Source organism: Fusarium vanettenii (assembly GCF_000151355.1).
Source record: "Fusarium vanettenii 77-13-4 chromosome 3 genomic scaffold NECHAsca_54_chr3_4_0, whole genome shotgun sequence".
NCBI lineage: Eukaryota > Fungi > Ascomycota > Sordariomycetes > Hypocreales > Nectriaceae > Fusarium > Fusarium vanettenii.
Window position 1 is genome coordinate 88,843 of NW_003315835.1, and position 17,716 is coordinate 106,558.

At 53.2% G+C, this 17,716-nt stretch overlaps 6 protein-coding genes across 6 annotated transcripts; 4 read left to right on the plus strand and 2 right to left on the minus strand.

The window, feature by feature from the left end:
* Positions 1-247: 247 nt before the first annotated feature.
* On the plus strand, positions 248-1,518 carry NECHADRAFT_59547 (uncharacterized protein; the record flags this gene model as incomplete). The annotated part of the gene is made up of 3 exons (XM_003040954.1): positions 248-271; positions 320-546; positions 598-1,518. The coding sequence occupies 3 exons, from the start codon at positions 248-250 to the stop codon at positions 1,442-1,444; spliced, it is 1,098 nt and encodes a 365-aa protein (XP_003041000.1). The 3' UTR covers positions 1,445-1,518.
* Positions 1,519-2,176: 658 nt separating this feature from the next.
* On the minus strand, positions 2,177-4,860 carry NECHADRAFT_92211 (uncharacterized protein; the record flags this gene model as incomplete). Its single annotated transcript, XM_003040990.1, has 6 exons — positions 2,177-2,867; positions 2,921-3,037; positions 3,107-3,155; positions 3,204-3,322; positions 3,374-4,509; positions 4,591-4,860. The coding sequence occupies 6 exons, from the start codon at positions 4,858-4,860 to the stop codon at positions 2,177-2,179; spliced, it is 2,382 nt and encodes a 793-aa protein (XP_003041036.1).
* Positions 4,861-7,429: 2,569 nt separating this feature from the next.
* On the minus strand, positions 7,430-9,187 carry NECHADRAFT_59551 (uncharacterized protein). The gene is made up of 3 exons (XM_003040991.1): positions 9,038-9,187; positions 7,987-8,936; positions 7,430-7,934 (listed from the first exon to the last, which is right to left on the minus strand). The coding sequence occupies exons 1-3, from the start codon at positions 9,144-9,146 to the stop codon at positions 7,572-7,574; spliced, it is 1,422 nt and encodes a 473-aa protein (XP_003041037.1). The 5' UTR covers positions 9,147-9,187; the 3' UTR covers positions 7,430-7,571.
* Positions 9,188-9,586: 399 nt separating this feature from the next.
* NECHADRAFT_36879 (uncharacterized protein) lies at positions 9,587-10,982 on the plus strand (the record flags this gene model as incomplete). The annotated part of the gene is made up of 3 exons (XM_003040955.1): positions 9,587-10,114; positions 10,174-10,652; positions 10,706-10,982. 3 exons carry the CDS (start codon positions 9,587-9,589, stop codon positions 10,980-10,982), a joined length of 1,284 nt encoding a protein of 427 aa, XP_003041001.1.
* Positions 10,983-13,484: 2,502 nt separating this feature from the next.
* On the plus strand, positions 13,485-14,604 carry NECHADRAFT_78279 (uncharacterized protein; the record flags this gene model as incomplete). Its single annotated transcript, XM_003040956.1, has 3 exons — positions 13,485-13,648; positions 14,059-14,237; positions 14,408-14,604. The coding sequence occupies 3 exons, from the start codon at positions 13,485-13,487 to the stop codon at positions 14,602-14,604; spliced, it is 540 nt and encodes a 179-aa protein (XP_003041002.1).
* A 1,075-nt stretch (positions 14,605-15,679) lies between these two features.
* On the plus strand, positions 15,680-17,421 carry NECHADRAFT_92214 (uncharacterized protein; the record flags this gene model as incomplete). The annotated part of the gene is made up of 4 exons (XM_003040957.1): positions 15,680-16,445; positions 16,517-16,583; positions 16,640-16,898; positions 16,981-17,421. The coding sequence occupies 4 exons, from the start codon at positions 15,680-15,682 to the stop codon at positions 17,419-17,421; spliced, it is 1,533 nt and encodes a 510-aa protein (XP_003041003.1).
* Positions 17,422-17,716: the final 295 nt, after the last annotated feature.

The following is a 17,716-nucleotide window of genomic DNA, read 5'->3' on the forward strand; positions in this document are numbered from 1 at the left end:
TAGTAGCTTCACTGGAACTCTTACCTTTCCAACAAACCATTCATTCGTCTTGTTCGACTTTGACAACCTTTTCTTCTTTTCACCGCCAAACTCGTATCTGGCCATCTTTTTTTCTTCTTTACTGAGCAACGACGCGCTTTCTTCTTGTTTCCTTTGTTTTCCCCTCTTTTTTACTCGTCTTGTCGATCTCGATCGCGCCCACTCCTTTCACACACTTCACATGCTCTAGACGCTCCCCGCTGTCAAAATGGTGGCCTTTTGGCCCTGGAAGGTCCGTCGCTTCCGCCCTCTCTCTCCAGCTAGCTAAACTCTTTGCCAGGGCGAATCCGCCGACTTCGAAAAGACCCTTTCCTCGCTCTCTAGCAAGATCGCCGACACACAGGCCTCCCTCGACAAGGTCCGATCCAACTCCCGCCGCGCCCGAGTTCTTTGGACCCTCTACCTTTCCTTTGCCTACCTCGTTTACGCCATCGTCCTGCTGCTCGTTGTCGGATATAAGAACCTCGGCGCATACGAATGGACCGGCCTGTGCAGCGGACCGTTGCTGTGAGCTCCTCAGACCCGTGGTTGCTTTGGAGGCACTGACGAGAATGACAGCATCTACACTACTCGCACGACCCTCGCCGCTTACTACAACTTTCGCATCGAGAGCCTTAGCGCTCGCCTCAAGGATCACCAACAGGAGCGCGCAAAGACTATTCAGAAGCTCAAGGATGCCACCAAGTATGACTCCACCATGGAGCTGATCGAGAAGTACGGCGGCGAAGGACCGACAAAGGGCAAGAAGAAGAAGGGCGGCGCCGAAGACAACTCCGAAGACAAGATGGACGGCAAGAACCAGCCAGGCGGCGGCCCTGCTCAGGGTGTCCCGGGCCGCACTCGCATGCCGCCTCCTCCTACGGCTAATATCCAGCGCCGAGAGGGTCCCCCCGCCGGTAGCCCCATGCCCGCCTCGAATCCCTTGGAACCCAGTGCCGAGTTTGCGCCCAATGCCGAGTTCTCTGGCCCTCCTCCGGCCTTCTTCCCCAGCACGCCCAATCCCCCACCGAGCACCTACTCCTCCTATTCGACCTCCGAAACCCACTGGTACGACCGCATCTTTGACGTCCTCCTCGGTGAAGACGAGACGGCTCCCAAGAACCGCATCGTGCTCATCTGTCAGTCCTGCCGCCTCGTCAACGGCCAAGCCCCTCCTGGAACAAAGACCCTCGCCGAGATGGGTTCCTGGAGGTGCATGTCGTGCGGGGCGCTCAACGGAGAGATGGATGAGGGCCAACGTATCGTGAATGAGGTGCTCGATGCGGCCATGGATGCTGCCGCTGAAGAGGAAACCACTTCCAGCGACGACATCGTCGATGTGACGGTTGACGATGTGAAGAAGGAGAGCGAAGAAGATGGGCCCGCCGCGGGAGTTAGAAAGCGAAGGGGCAAGGGCAAGAAGTAATCACGATTCCTTTAATTTGCGCCTACTTATATGTAAATGTAATACAGCTCTGTTCTTGTTTTGCCTCATTATGTATGATATGATCCTTATGATTATCTTCTCACAACTGTATTCCTAAGCTGCCTAAGAATAAGATGGAGTAATCTCAGAAAGAGAAAGCCGCTTAAGCCAAATGGCAGCCTGTTGACTCTGGAACTCTGAGGTTACGAGATGAGACCTCTTCAGGAGCCATTTTGTCCTTCAGGACAGCTGATCTTGGACAGCAGGATAGGAGAATAGACTGTTGCCTGTCTCTCAAAAGCAACTCTACTCACGACTTCATAAGGCCGAAATAAGGCTCCCGTCGATGGAATCACTCAAGGCAAACATATAGTGGCCATATTTTACAAACTTCAAATGCTGCCTGAGGGTATATCGTGTTTCAAACCCAACCATCCAAAAACACCATGGCCCATATCTTGCGTTGCCACTTAAATCTCTCCTCCTCTTACACAAGTATCGTCCCTTCATATGCATGTCGCCAAAATCGCTTTTGCCAGCCGCGGTGGGAATACTCTCGCAGACTGAGCCTCCCTTTCGCCGAGCAATGCCTTCCCGCTTGCCATCCCCCCCGGTTCGCCTGATAAAGGCACCAGGCATGATCCCGTACTCTACATTCCTGGATATCAGAATCGCAAAGGAATAACAAAACAAGAGCAGAATGTCCTCCATGAAAGAATGCACCGAGGATTCTCATATCACCGCAAAGCCTGCCTGTTCCAATTCTTTGCCGCTCGGCAGAATAGGACGCCCTTGCATCGGGAATGGCCAGAAGAGGGGGTTCTCCATACTATCCCCCGTCTTCTTGACATTGGCCGTATCATCACCTCCCGCAAGAAACTGTCCTGTACCCCATTGACACATCATGTCCCCCTCGCGTACGTTGGGCGCAAAGAAGTTGAGGCTTCCTGTGTGCGGCTTCACCAGCCGGTCGTACTCTTCTGCTGTCAGCTTGTCGCCGCTGATGCCCACTTCGATGTCCCATTTCTGGGCGAGATAGCGTAGGATGTTGAGAGCCTGCTCGGCAAAGTGATGGCAGGGAGCCATTTCGGTGAGATCCGCGATCCCCTGAGTAATTGATTCCACCACATGAGGGTCAATCTTGGCTGCCCTCTCCATGTCTCTCTCCATGTCGTCGTCCTCGTCATCCGACTTGACCGTTGTCGCCCCAACAGCCAAATGCATGATGGCTGATGTGAGGACAAAGTAGGGGACGAAGGATGGGGTTCTTCGCAAGGTGTATAGAGATGAATATGACCTCAAGAGGCCTTGGATAGCGTCTGCTGCCTGAGAGCAAACGTCTCGCGGCGAGACTTTGGATCCAATGATCCGCAGCTTAATTAAGGGTCGGAAAAGGAGTAGAATCGCAAAGTGATAGTACATGCTGTGCTAATTAGCAAACCCATTCCGCCATGGTCGATATTTTGCAACACTCACTGGGCAAATAAAACGGCTGGGGTAAAATTGTGCCCCAGCCGCAGCACCTCTGGTATCCGATCATACCAGTTCAGGTACTGAGTGTAAATGTCCAACAGATCCCTAGATGTCAGGGGCCTGCCCGGAGAGTGTAGAATGTACAGAGATCGGTGAACCAGCACACTCAATTCGCAAAAACACTTGTACACGGATCGTACATTAGATGGCTGCTGGCATGAGCGTTGCAGCGGAGCCCCTGCGATCGTCAGACTCGTCGGAAGCGAAATGTTGCTGCTTGACTCACCGTCGTCGGTGTACGGCACCCACAGAGAAGCCTCGATGTCTCCTATTATCGCGGGCTTCGGTGGTAGGTGAGGGAAGCAGGAACACTGAGGCAATGAGCCCGTGGCGAGGGACCAGGCGCTGTGGAAACAGATTAGCAACAGACACATCATCTTGGAGCAATAAACTCACTGATCCAGCGCAAATGCTCCCCAAAAGGTTGCCGACTGAACTGCGATTTCATCTTCGTCACCCTCATCCTGAATGCGATGGAGTCCCATCTCAATGGCAAGCCGGATGCTTTGGCCTGCATAATACCAGCTTTCCGAGTCTCGTCCACAGCTGGCTTCACGAATTGACATTATACCGAGCGCTTGAATCGTCGTCAGAGAGTGGTGATCTGTCTCTTGAGCGAATAGTCGCAGCGACTCCTTGAAAAAGTGATCGCCAGATGTGTAGGGGTCGTTAGGATTCGCACGCGACATGGGCTGGGTCGAGAATCGACAGCCCAGGGCCAGAAGAGCGTTCATCAGGATCGGCGAGCAGTATCGATATCGCCCATCCTGAAAGTCTTGCAGGAAGTGTTCCTTGCTTAACGAGGCAAAGGTAGGATACTCCCAGCAAAAGTAGAGCGCCAAGAGGTGTTGTACGAGGGTAATGTCCTGAGTGATGTTCGTCCATGTGGTTGCTGGCGCTCGCAGCTCAGGTTCGTTCAATGGTGACAGAACCTGCTCGACGCCGCGATACCTTGGTAGGCCGTCTGACATTTGGTCTGGATGTATGCCCTCCGCCCATGATCCTACTCGAGTCTGCGGCGGCCCTCTAAGATCCGTCGTCCAGTTCATGACGTCTGGGTGTGAGTTGCTTCGAGTCGATCCAGCCTGGCTATGAGAAGAGAAGTGCCAAGGACTATGCTGACCCATCTCAGGCCTCAGCGAACCCTGTGGCGCTGCCACAGGGTTCACACCGAGACTCATGGCCGCCAATGTTCCAAGCCCACCACCCGGAAAACCAGCAACAGGGCCCATAGTAGGCGCTTCAGCTCTCGGGGCGAATGAAGGTATTGCGCCTCCGCCTGAGGGTAGAATTCCACCGAGCCATTCTGATATAATCTCAACAGACTGGCCACTACGAAGCCGGGTCAGGACCTCCTCCCAAAGATCTGGTCGGACGAGCGCAGCAATGACTTGATCGCTAGAACGCTGCCGTTGGCGGAGGTTTTCAATCTCGGACCGCAGGTTTTCTTTCGATTGTCGTACAGGGATCTCGTAAACACATTCGACGTCTTTTTGTCCTTTACAGCGCCCACATGGTTTTCCGCCGTCACACTATGGTGTGATGAGTGTTAGTAAAGAGGGGCATTCAAGTGAAGCATATCATGAGATGAGGCGATCCGCTGCACCACATACCTTTGCGCGTTTCTTGCGACATTCTGTACAAGCATTGGGTGTCACGACGCCCAAGCCACGACGGCGCTTTGAGTTTTGCGAATGATTGATTGGGTTTGCGGCTCCCGAGGCGGTTGAAGTTGTATTAGAGGAGTGGACTGAGGTGGGGGTTGGGTTGCCCTGGGATGGAGCTCCCGAAGCTCCCGCCTGAGCACCTTGACCTTGAGGCGTGCTTTCAGAGCTGGGGTGCTGCTGGTTGTGGCCCCCCGAAGGGGCGCTGTCCACGTCCATCGCACGTTCTAGGCCTTGCCAGAAGGCCGTCGACGAGCGCTGAAGAAGAGGAAATAGATTCGTTCGAATGAAAGTATCGGTGTCGTCGTCTCAAGTTTGCGAATTCCGACCTTCAGCTCAGGGGAAATGCGGCGTGATGAGGTCTCGGAGGGACGATGTTGAAGGACGCTGCGGCGCAGTCTGACATGCTGCGAGGAAAGATCGTGATGGTGGGTTTAAGCTTGAGCTTGGAGCTGGAGCTGGAGCTGGAGCTGCTTCTCTTGCTTCTCCTACCAACCACCAAAGCTTCCGGAGCAATTGTCGGTGCAGCTTGGGTAGCGGTAGCTCCTCCTTCTGCTTTCGCGTCACCTTCTGTGGTGGGGGAAATCGTGAAGGCGGAGGCGACCGTTTAGAATGGTCCAAGCTCTCGAGATCGAATCAGATCGAGTTGTAATAAAGTCGCGATTGCTGGGCTCGGAGGCGGAGAATCGGGCGTCGGGTGATTTTTCCTTAGCAGAGAGCTAGCTGGTGGTTATACCGAGCCTAGTAGAGGTGAGCTGCGAAGCTCACAGCTGACGGATTGGCGTGCAGGGGTAGGAGAAGCAATTCGCCGATCCTACGAGTCAAGCAAGGGAGAAAGAGAGAGACGTAGGCGATCAAAAAGGCCAGGGGTGACGGCGCTTTCAAGCGCGCACAATGCCACTCTTCACTCCCCGTCGTTTTCGCGTACTGCAGGACGATGATTCCGCAGCCGGGAAACAGATTTGGGCGGCGTTTAATTCGGTGATGGTCCAGTGGGTATCCGTCAGTGGCAGTCGCCGTTTGCCGTGGCCCATGCACGGCGCGGACTGGCAACTATCAAAAGCTGGCGCGTGAAAGAAGAGGAGGATAGGTTGGAAAAGCGGAAGCGATGGGAGAGAAGGAAGAAATTGAATCTCTCGAGGAATTAAAAAGGACCGTGATTCCGATCTCGATTGCGAATGCGATAGCGGTAGTTGTCCTTGGAAGGTACGGAGTACCAAGGAAGTAGTCGCATCCAGTCCAAGCCAACCTCGTGCTGGTTTAGACGCAGGGTGGAATCACGGCGAAGCTTTTGGATAGCGCGATGCTCCTCTTTTGGCTTCACTCTTGACTCTTTCTTCCTGGTCTGTTTCTGTCGCGACCCGTCCTTGTTATCCCCGATTCGTTCTCGGTAGGCTTGGCGTCGTTTTTTCTCAGTCAACGAGTCGATCGCGATGTCCGGGTCTCGTCTCACGATGCATCGTCTCGTGGAGCTGGCGATGTTTAGCTCCAGGCGGGTCACTTGGTCTCGTTTCGCTCCTCTTCGGATGACCTAGTTGCGAGTGGAGAGGAAGAAGAGGGAAAGGATGAAGGATGATGAGATTGAGGGGAACGAGTCTCAAGAGTGGTATCTAGGTTTGCGATTCCTCGTGGAAGGACGGGGATTTTTCCGCTTTAGGTTCCGTAGAGAAGGCGAAGCTTGTTTTTTTTTCTCGAGGTGCTGCGTGTGTATCCCTCTAGTTCTGGAGCTAGAGGTCGAGGTAGTAGCTGGAGGTATGTGAAAATCTCGATGCATATGATACCGCAAATCTTGAATTGGATGTCATGTTTCAACCAACGTTAGGCCATGAACTCAGGAAATCATCACTGTAGATGGTGATTGGTCATCCCCCATCCTGGTCCTTTTTCCTGTTACTCCTTCAGTTTATGCCTCATCTTTGAGGTTTTTCAACACTTTTAATAGTTCATATAGATCGCAATTGTTTTACACTCACTGAAACATTTCATCGTCCCTTGACAAGGCTTACACCAATTTCCATGTGCCATCACAGCCCCCAATCGTCCAAACTGTCCAATTGGATCATCACGGAACCTCCCAGGCTCATGCACATCCTTTCCAGCACTGGCAACCTGCACATCAAATACCCATGTCTATCAATCCCATGTGCCGTTCCGTTCTTTGTCGAAATTGGAAACCAACCCGTCCGCCTTGACCCCATTCGCGAATTCAACGGGGTTCCTGTGGTTTGCGTCCATGTAGAATGATGTCAGAGGGGCCTTCCTTCGAAGCTATTTGGATGCTAGTGGCCCATGATGGACGCTGCTCCCAAGCGATGGTGGTGAAGAAGGGCTTTGCTTTGATCGACAAGCCCAGGTTGCCTGCCGTTCCCCTGGCGTCGCTGTCGGCAGCTCTACTTGACAGCTTCACAGCCCACCGCTGCCAAGACCGCAGACAGCCTCTAGCGCTCTCCTGTAGAGTTCGGAAACCCCAGAGTGTCCTAGCATTGTGTCTCTTGCATCTGTAGCGCTGTATCAGATGCTCCCTCGCCAAGTTTGATACTCTTCGCGCAGTGTGCCCCTCTTCCTTTTACCCCACAATACGTCATCACCTCTACCTCGCTTCAGTATCCAACCACTTCAGCTTCGATCATGACGTTGCGCTGCAACGCCAATCCCCGCTCACGGTCTTGGTAGGGTCTTGCGATTCACAGGAACCTCAGCTGATGCTGTTGTGTTAGGCATGCGTCTTTTCATTGCTTGGTAAGACACTTGAGATATCTGTCAACTTGTCTCGACAGACCAAAATGCTAGAGTATACAATGGGCCCCATTTTCAAAACACCACCCTGACCTGCCACCAGTCGTATGCACCCAAAACAATGCCATGCTATTATACAGTCCCTCGACTTTACATAGAAGAATTACCATGTGATTTCCCATGTTAAACGGCCATTATGCAAAGGGGTCACGGTTCCCCTTGCTTGGACTTCGGTTGTACTTGACTGGACTTCGTGACCGGTCTCCCTTGCTTGGGCTTCGGCGTCCAGAAGGTGTATAAGGTGCCGCCAGAATCGGCTTCATCTTGGGCGGCGTATTATCCGTGTCCGTACCCTCATCGAGCATCCTATGTCGCTGCATTCTAGGCGTCTGAACAGGAATCCACATGAATCCAGGGCCACTCTCTGGAGGCATTGAAGCATCATGAGTTACAGTGGCCGGCTGTGACTGAACGGGCGCCGGTGCCTTGTTGGCGTAGCCGCCAAATACCAAGTTGTTTGCGATTGAGCAGAAGATGAGGATCGCGAAGAAAAACCCCTGTCCGCCGAATTAGTATGGGAATCGTAATATCTCTCCTAAAAACTCTTACCCAGGCCTTCAGATTCATTGTGTCTGAGAACTCGTTGATGATCTCAGCAATCTGCTTTGCCGTGACCTTGACCCTCATGATAGACCCAGGATTCTGTTCCATGCAGGTTTTCCATGCATCACACAGTGGGTCGAGAGCTGGAGGCCGGGTCTCCCTCTGGCACCCGTTCACAGTGTACTCTTTAGTACACTCTGCGATCTTGCCCGTGATCTCAAGACGTGCAAGTTCGTTGGCGTTGTAGATGTCGGTTCTGATAGTGTCCACTACAGACCAACCAATGTAGACGAAGATTGAGACCAGGAAAAAGTTGACCAGTAGCTTTATCCACCGGTACAAATTGTCGGGGGCGTTGGGATGCTCTTCCAGCATATGGAACAGCTTCCCTACGAAACCCCTAGCAGGCTCCTTAGCCTTCTTCTTGCCTCGAGATCGGTGCTGCTTCGGTGCCACACTATCATCGGAGTCGGCATCTGACTCTTCCCAACGGCTGCGAACTATGCTGACGTCCTTGTCGAGATTGTGCCTCTTCCTCTTGCGCATGATATCGGTCACCGAGAGGTCTCGGGCCGGTCTGATCTCTCCTCTCCCAGATGTGTGCTTCTTGGTTGCGAAAGGAGACTTGCCATAGCGAAATGACTTGTCGACCTTCGACGGGCTCGAGACTCCGCTCATGGTAACGTCGCTCATGCGATCCGCCTCGGGAGTATCGTTGGGGTAGTCAGACACCTCTGTCTGAGCAGGGCTATCTTCAGCACCAGAAGCTTCTGACAAGGCCAGATCCTCAAAGGGCCGTCGGGGAGTAGTGAAGGCGGGATTTCGAAAAGGCGGAGCAGCAGCTTTGGATGGTAGTTGAGGTGTAAAGAAGGAAGTCTGGGGTGGTTGAGCTTTTGTGGGTGTGCCCAAGTTCGCAAAAGGGTTCGGTCGCAAAGATTTTGAGGGTGATGCAAAGACTATAGGTCAACGGTTAGCAGCTGTTGCCAGTTCCTGCCACTGCCATAGTGCAGTAGCTGTGCATATACACCAGCTATCACTGGCCAAAGGTATCACCAACCATTCTGTGAGTTGCTCTTTGCTGCATGTGTAAAGGGACTCGTAGGATCAAATGGACCGCTGTCCTGATATTCCCAGTCCATGGGACCCTCGAAAGTCCGGCGATCCATGACTGTCCAATTCGTTGTTAGAGTGTTGAGAGTCGTGATTCTGTCTGAAGTCTGCGTGTGCGGGTCGATGATATTTTTACAGGCTTGTCATCCGCAAAGAGCCACCTTTGTCAACCTGCATGCATCAATCGTCAATGGCAACCAGCGCCAAAGTAAACAAAGCTCCAGCTGTCTGTTTGCCTGAGGCTGCAGCTGCCGGAATGGGAAGTGACTGATTATGTCAGCGACCAGGGTGCGCCTCATCAATGCCTGTGGCGCCTCAGAGTCAAAGAAAGTTGTAACTTGGAGTTTGCGACCTTGTCCCTAAAAGCTTCTCATCCATCCGCTTTTCTTCCCTCGCGACTCTTTCGAGAGAATTAACTTACGAAGAACGGCCTTTAAAGATTACGCAATAAATAAATTGTCTTTGAGGTCGCCGACGCGATCAACGACGCGACACCATGTCCGAAGGAGGCTCCCCTGCTGGCGAGCGCGCCAACGATCCCATTGACGATGGCCAGGAGCGGGAATATGATGATGCTGCTGCGGCGGCCGACTCTGATCGTGAATCCGATGCGCTTTCCGAAGTCGACGAGGACCAGTTCGAAGATTACGACCCTGAAACCGCCAATATCGAAGACCGACCCGTCGATATTGATGAAGATGTTGCTCGCACGCTGAAGGCGACCAAGCGAAAGCGCACAGAGGGAGAAGTCGCCAAGAAACCTCGAGAAGGTCGACGAGACAAGAAGCGCCGAGATCGTGATGAGGATGTTGTCATGGATGATGCCGATGGGGGCAAGAAGCCACGACGATCGAGACGCGCAGCCGAGAGCGAGGGACGCCCCAGAGCCAAGGCTGCCACACCGGAAGCCGACAAGGAGGAAAATCTCACACCCGAGGAGAGGCAGAAGCGGGCCATTGACCGAGCTCTTGATGCCGCCATCAAGAAGCCTAGCGGACCCAAGCGCAGGAAGAAGGACGAGATTGTATGTTTTTACAGTGGCATATTTTGGAGGTGAACGTGGCTAACTTCAGTTTCTTTCAGGACCTCGAAAACGAACTCGACGACTTGTTGGCAGATCTCAAGGTCCGAATGGAGCAAGCTTGCCAGGCAGACAACAGTGCTCGTGAATCTGGCCAGCCTGCCCTCCACAAGCTCAAGCTCCTCCCCGAAGTCACTGGCCTTCTGAACCGCAATGATGTTCAGCATGCTGTCCTGGATCCCGACACAAACTTTTTGCAGCATGTCAAGTTCTTCCTGGAGCCCCTTAACGACGGATCCCTTCCGGCGTACAACATCCAACGTGACATTTTCTCGGCTCTTGCCAAGCTCAACGTTCAGAAGGAGGCACTCCTCAGCAGCGGCATTGGAAGAGTAGTTGTCTTTTATACACGAAGCAAGAAGCCTGAGCCTAGCATCAAGCGAATCGCTCAGAGACTGCTTGGTGAATGGAGTCGGCCAATTCTTAAGCGGACTGACGACTACAAGAAGCGCCAGATCGAGACTCGCGAGTTTGACTATGAGTATGTGTTTACCCTGCCAACATATCCAACTGGTGTACTAACCGTCCTTCCAGGGCCGCCAAGCTTGCTCAACGTCAAAAGGCAAACTCGCAGTTCAGCCTCTCCCAGCGTCCTGCTCAGTCTTCCAGGGATATTGAGCGCGAGCGTTTCCTCGCTCCATCACGCTCCAACAACTCGGCTCGCATGGTCAACTTGCCATCGAGCTACACCATCGCGCCCCAGAGCACATACACTGGAGCCCGTGACTCGAACCACCGCCCGCTGGGTGCCGGAGGCATGGATGCTTTCCGCAAGCTTACCCAGAAGAGCAAGAAGAAGAACAACAACTAAGTCAATACTGGTTGATATTTGGCATCGGTTCTTGGTTGGAAGCACGTGTTGGCACGCATACAGGTTGTAAGCTACTGGGGGTGGATCAAAGACGTTGGCTGGTGTTGGCGGGATAGGTACTGGCGTTTGGCGTACAAGCATTTGAAGTCAAACTTATTAGTTGAAAATGAAGAAGGCCTGATAATTTGATGGGCTAACAGACTTTTGCCATCTCGTCATGAGTCAAGCGTGACTATAATCTAGTCTGTGATGTTGGTGGATTAGTGGCATATGATATGGCGATCTCTCTACCACGTGTCATGCGTTCATCTCGTCGAGCCTCTTTCTGAAGCTGACACGTGAAATTGGAAACGTTCAGAGGTGTTTGTTGTCTGTTGCTATGGAGCTAAGTCTACCTACCACACCATCGAGTCCTAGAGAGGCCAGGTGACTGACTCTTGGGAACAAGCCTCAATTCGTTCTTTGGAAGAGCGTGACTTGAGCTGTCAACCTATCGGAACTCTCATCACTTTTTCAGTTGCACCACTTCTAAACAGTCTCTCCAACGCAGCTTTGGTGAAATCTGGTATTGTTTACAGCTCGGCATGTCGTACTGGTGCACTGCGAACCTCGTTTTCCTGCAAGGCATCGGAGGACAAAGGAAGAGACATTACGTCGAGAAACCCACTTCAAGCGGGAATGCTATGCCAGTTTCGTAAAGCCCGTTACCCAAGAAGTCTATTTTTCTCACGATAGGGGTAGATGACGGGGTCGCCGGAGAGAACTCCTTCCATGGTGTGTGGTCCGGTCCCCTGGGAGGAGGCCTTTTTTTTTTTTCTTGGACAAGGGACGTAGTGACGTCAGCCCAACCTCTCTAGATTTTGGGGGCTGCAGCGGTTGCACAGAAATATTGGCATCCATGCCACGAGTGAAGCTTGGAATATTGAAAAGGATATTGGCCAAGATCGTATCGACGCTGCAGTATGTGAGATCCCAATAAGGAAGAAGAGATCTGGTAAGAATCAAAGCCATTCGTCAAGCTTTATCAGAATTAACTTTGAGAAATATGCCCCCCCAAACCAGAAAAGTTACAGCACCTCCCTACAGCGCATCTCCAACGGCCCGGCCGATTTGAAAGTACCCCGCGTAAGCAATGTACCTGTGAGCTGTTGGAGAAATGGCGTCAGTCCCTTAGAGTCTGCGCGCGTGTGCGACCTCTAAGCGCCGGATGCGGGTGTACCACTTTGACTGCCGTTACTCCGAATCACCTCCAACTGCCGCTGGCCGAAGATCGTTCAGGTACGGGGGTGAACAAGTTTTTTCTTGAAGAGGGTTTTGAGTTGCGAGGAAGAAGCTTGTTTTCTTTTCTGGCTCGTGATGGTGTTGTTTGCGTTGAACATCTCAGGTCCACGTATTGGATGGAAATAGGTATGCATCCATCTTTCATCCGTTGTTCTGCACCAATGCATCGTCGTGCTTATCGCGATGGATGTCTCGGCGACGCCATGATTCAAGTCTTCCTGGCTCTTATAACCGTCTGCTGTACTCGTCAATATCGACCGAGCTTGGCATTGGTATTTCCAATGTAGCTGTATAAAATTGAATGATTACTTCCGTCTCCGTCTGACAAGAAGATGTCTCCCCAGTCTTCAGCTGGTACCAGGCCTTGGGCCGCAGAAGCCGGCGATTGGGTTCCTGCTATTGGTACTTGTAAAAGAAGCCATGTTGTTCTGTTGGCCCAGCTGGACTGCGCTGTGTTGCGCTGCAAGATACCTACCTCGTCCAGTACAGCTTGATCATCCCAGACCCTGGCCTTGCTCCTCCCCTTCCAACGCTTCAGGCCGTTCCCGTTCCCGCCTCCCGTCTCCCGCCTTCATCCATCTTTACCCAAATTTCTTCTCCCTCCCCTCCTCCCAACTTTTCCTCTTCTCATTCAATCTCATCCCAAGATCCGTCTACAGCGCCTACACTTCTCGCGGCCCGCCCAGAGCCCCAGCGCAATCCATTCTGATCAATCAGACTGGATCCAACCAGTCTAATCGGCCAATTCGTTCTGCCCGTTGATCTTAGCCAGGTTGCGCCGCCACTGCGCAATATCTTTGTTTCGACTTTTTGCGACGCGACCAATCCCGCGCCACTGCCGCACCAACACGCAGATACCATCCTCTCTCCCGTCGACCATCTCCCATCATCTTCCGAAAACCCTCATCAACAATTACTCGGCCGATTCCCATTCTGCTGGGACCCCGATTGCTGCGAATCCACGCCATTGAGACGCCCGCCCACCGAGTCGAGCACTTACAAGCACCCCTCACCCCCACCTCGACATCCATCCATTTCTCAGCGCCGAAAGAATCTCGTCGCAGTTCGCGCTACGACAGACCAGACCAGACCATCTGCAACATTCGCGACGGCCCAAATCCATTGGCGAACCGGCGGCGATAGCGATACTGGTGCTGAATTTCTCCCTCCTCTTTTGACCCTTCATTCTACACCCCCGCTGGTAGCATCAACAACACCATCATGAACGGCACAGAATCTCCCGAATCCCAGAAGCCACCGCCTTCCTCGGCCGGAACCAATGGACATGCCAGCACCAACAGCAGTCTTGCCGCCAAGAAGCGCAAGAAGGACGGCCTGAAGCCCATCATCACCATGGAAGGGGCAAGTCCTCACCCAGCGATTGGGTATGTACAAAGATTTATTTCATCTCGTCTTGTTGTTTGTTGTTGTCACCCTCTACACTTTTTACTTGCCTGCATCGCCTTGACTACCCGACACATTGTTTCCTCATGACAACGGCATCGAAATATGCGGTCTCGTTCCCTGGAATCTAAGCAGTTTGCGCTCGCCTCTGCGAAGGTTGCCCTGGAGCAGTCAGGCCAGAGGGGTCGCAACCTAAGCTGTCTCACCCCCACCTACACGATTTCTTGTGTTTTGCACTCTTTTACGCCGGTCGAGGACGGAGTCGCAGAAGTGCCTGCTGGGCACTAATTTTGGCTCGGTGCTGGCAAGGCACAGCACAGACGCCAATACGAAGATGAGACCAGAGCGACAGCTTCCTTGCGCTTCTCTGTGAGTGCCCAATGGCCTCTAGCCAAGCACCATTCCAGCGGCTTGTCCGAGGACGGTCAGCGGCGACACATGGCGCGGTATTGCATCACATTACAGAAGACGGCAGCGGGCAGCGAAGCAGGTTGAAACGAGTGTGGACACTGCTCACTCAACCACTGGCTCCCCCCGCCAACGATGGCTGGGATTCAGGAGCTTGGGACTGTGTGTGCTTGGGCCTTGATAGGAGGGCGGATCCCATAAGTCTTGGGCATTCATCAACCCTGAATCACTCGATCCATCGATCACTGGATCCCTGGGTACCTGATTCAGGGCTTGGGTATCCGTCACTTGCTTGCTGCCCTTCCAAGGTAGTCTACCTGGACCGGCTCTAGCTCACCCGAGGCATGTCCCATGGGTCTGGTGGTTGGCGATGGTGCAGGATGCGAATGTGATGGTCTGGCATAGCCAAGGTGGTGGTGCTCATGCCCGTTACCACCTGACTGACCGGTGCCGTCACTCTGCGTTCTGCCATGCCGCTGCTTGCTCCCTTGTCTTTGCCGGCTTCTCGGTGGCGGGCTGGACTCTTTGAGCCTAGGAATCCAAGGGACCCTTTATTCGCCGGGCGGGACGCTCCGTGTTGCGCCGCGTGCCAGCCATCCCCATCCCATCCCATCCCATGGCCCATGGCCAAAAATCAGAAGCCAGAGGCGATGCAGATCCAGAGACAGTCAGAGGTTGAAGAGAAGCAAGCAATCAAAACTCGAGACAAGGAGCACGCCCCAACCAGTCAACCTGCAAATCTTTCTCACCATTGTTCACTGCCCTCGCCTTTGCTTTCTTTTCTTTTCTCTTTATCCATCTCACTCGCATATTCCCTGTTCGCATCCGCAGCCGCTACCGCAGCACAGCGCAGCGCAGCCGCTCTCCAAGGTGCCGCGCGCAGTGTCGTCCAATCCTCTCCGTCTTTGTCATCTCCATCGTCATTTTGACCTGATCCTTGTTCTTCTCCCTCGTCCTTCTTTATCCCCCGCCCATAACCCGCCACGCCGCTCGCCCGCTTGTCAACCGCGCTTCGCTACCTGATTGTTGTTATAATTCCCCTATTTCATCATTCCAAGCGAGTGTTTTCCCCAAGCATAGGGGCAAGAGAAGCGAACAGAGGAAGAAGAGAACAACATCTATAAGCCAGTCGCGAGCGCAAGCTGCGCCATGAAGACATCATCATGAACAGCTTCCTCAAAACAAGGTTGCACTCCCCATCGCCGCCCCCATACTTTGCCCTCTCCCTCGTCAGCCTCGGGTCTTGATATTCTATACACTCCTGGTAGCCCAGAGTTTGTCGCATCTTGCACCTCATCCCGGATTGTCTCCGAACAAGGCCTCAACGGGTTGCTATGGCCTTGGATGATGTTTTGATGCTTCCCCGCCATTTCACCTCACCCAAGCCCAATCCGGCAAAAGTCCCCCACCACGCGCTCCATGACCACCAGCTCTTTCGCCGCCGCCGCTCCCGCCAAATCTTGCGACCGTGGTTGTTTGATCTGCCTGCATTGGCTCCGCCGCAATCTTGACTTGCCATCTTCACATCTCGCTCTTGCGCCTTGGACATCGCAGTCGCTAACGTTGAGCTCTTTTCCGACTCTAGATCGCATCAACTGTCAGCCATGACCCACTCCCCCTCGTCCTCGTCGGTCGACGACGCCGCCGAAAATACTGCAGATGAGGAGGATTCTGAGGATTACTGCAAGGGCGGATACCATCCCGTTCAGGTCGGAGAGAAGTTCAAGGACGGAAAATACACTGTTGTTCGCAAGCTAGGATGGGGTCATTTCTCAACCGTCTGGCTGTCCCGCGACAACACGAGCGGCAAGCATGTCGCCCTCAAGGTTGTCCGTTCCGCCGCCCATTACACCGAGACCGCCATCGACGAGATCAAGCTCCTCAATAAGATTGTACAGGCCAAGCCTGACCATCCCGGTCGCAAGCACGTCGTGAGTCTGCTTGATTCGTTTGAGCACAAGGGGCCACATGGCACCCATGTATGCATGGTGTTTGAGGTTCTCGGCGAGAACCTGCTTGGCCTTATCAAGCGTTGGAATCACCGCGGAATCCCCATGCCTCTGGTCAAGCAGATCACAAAGCAGGTTCTCCTTGGTCTCGATTATCTCCATCGCGAATGCGGCATCATCCACACCGACCTTAAGCCCGAAAACGTCCTCATCGAGATTGGCGATGTCGAGCAGATCGTCAAACGCGTCGTCAAGCCCGACGCTGGCGACAAGGAGAACAACAGGAATGGTCGCCGACGCCGGAGAACTCTCATCACCGGCAGCCAACCTCTGCCATCCCCCCTCAACACCAGCTTCAACCACACCAACCTCTTTCCCTCACCGAATCCTCACTCTAGTCTTGCTGGTGTTTTGAACGAAGGTAAGACATATTTGCTCCAATGAATCGAGGTGACAGGTTTGTGTGCAACCATGCTAACACGCTCTAAGCAGGCAAGACATCAAAGGAATCATCTCCTAAACCAGGCGATGACGCCCAGAAACAGCGAGAAAAGTCTGCGTAAGTGATGGCGCCGTGATTCAGTATCAGTTTGGCAGGTGCTGACTCTAATATAGCGACCTCTTGAGCCGTGAAGTTTCTGGCATCTCTCTCGACAAGTCAAACTCACCATCAGCGTCAACCGGCGAGAAGCGTAAAGCGGAGGATGCCCACGCCTTTGACGTTATCAGCGTCAAGATTGCAGACCTGGGCAACGCCTGCTGGGTCAACCACCACTTTACCAACGATATCCAAACGAGGCAATACCGGTCACCCGAGGTTATCCTGGGTGCCAAGTGGGGTGCCAGCACTGACGTCTGGAGTATGGCTGCGATGGTATGACCAAGACTTCTGATTCACCCGAATGGGATGACTATTGGTTGCGCAAGAATGATGAGCTAACATACGCGTGTGTCAGGTCTTTGAGTTGATCACGGGCGACTATCTGTTTGACCCCCAGTCGGGCACCAAATACGGCAAAGATGACGATCACATTGCCCAAATCATCGAGCTCCTCGGGCCCTTCCCCAAGTCACTATGCCTCAGTGGCAAATGGAGCCAGGAAATCTTCAACCGCAAGGGTGAGCTGCGGAACATTCACAGGCTCCGGCACTGGGCTCTACCGGATGTGTTACGCGAGAAGTACCACTTCAAGGAGGACGAGGCGAAGCGCATCTCGGACTTTTTGACCCCGATGTTGGAGCTGGTACCAGAGAAGAGGGCGAATGCTGGTGGTATGGCAGGCCATCTGTGGCTGGAAGATACACCTGGCATGAAGGGGTTGAAGATCGAGGGCTTAGAAGTAGGAGGCCGGGGCGAAGGCATCGATGGTTGGGCAACGGAGGTGAGGAAGAGATAAAGGCAATATAGACGTGTTGGAATGTCGCATACAGAGAGACACGAACCAAAACTCGACAGTCCGGGGGCACCACATACATGGTTGGTCTTTTTCTGTTTGACGACCTTGCTAAGATGCTACCTGTTTGTTTCAACCGAGGCATCTTGATTTCTGCAAGAAGACGTATGAGGACATGATCTGGAAGCGAAAGACTAGGTACGGTACGATGGTGGCTCCCCATGATTTTGGTATCAGTGTTTGCTCATGATATGCGGACACTTGTGTGTTTTTTTCGTTCTTGTCCTGTTTTTACACC

Excerpts from the sequence above, each read along its gene's own strand:
- NECHADRAFT_59551 (XM_003040991.1), bottom strand. The coding sequence starts at position 9,146 with ATGGATCGCCGGACTTTCGAGGGTCCCATGGACTGGGAATATCAGGAC. Across the intron at positions 8,937-9,037 it reads AAAGAGCAACTCACAGAATG|TCTTTGCATCACCCTCAAAA; the intron begins GTTGGTGATACC and ends GTTGACCTATAG. Across the intron at positions 7,935-7,986 it reads CAATGAATCTGAAGGCCTGG|GGGTTTTTCTTCGCGATCCT; the intron begins GTAAGAGTTTTT and ends TTCGGCGGACAG.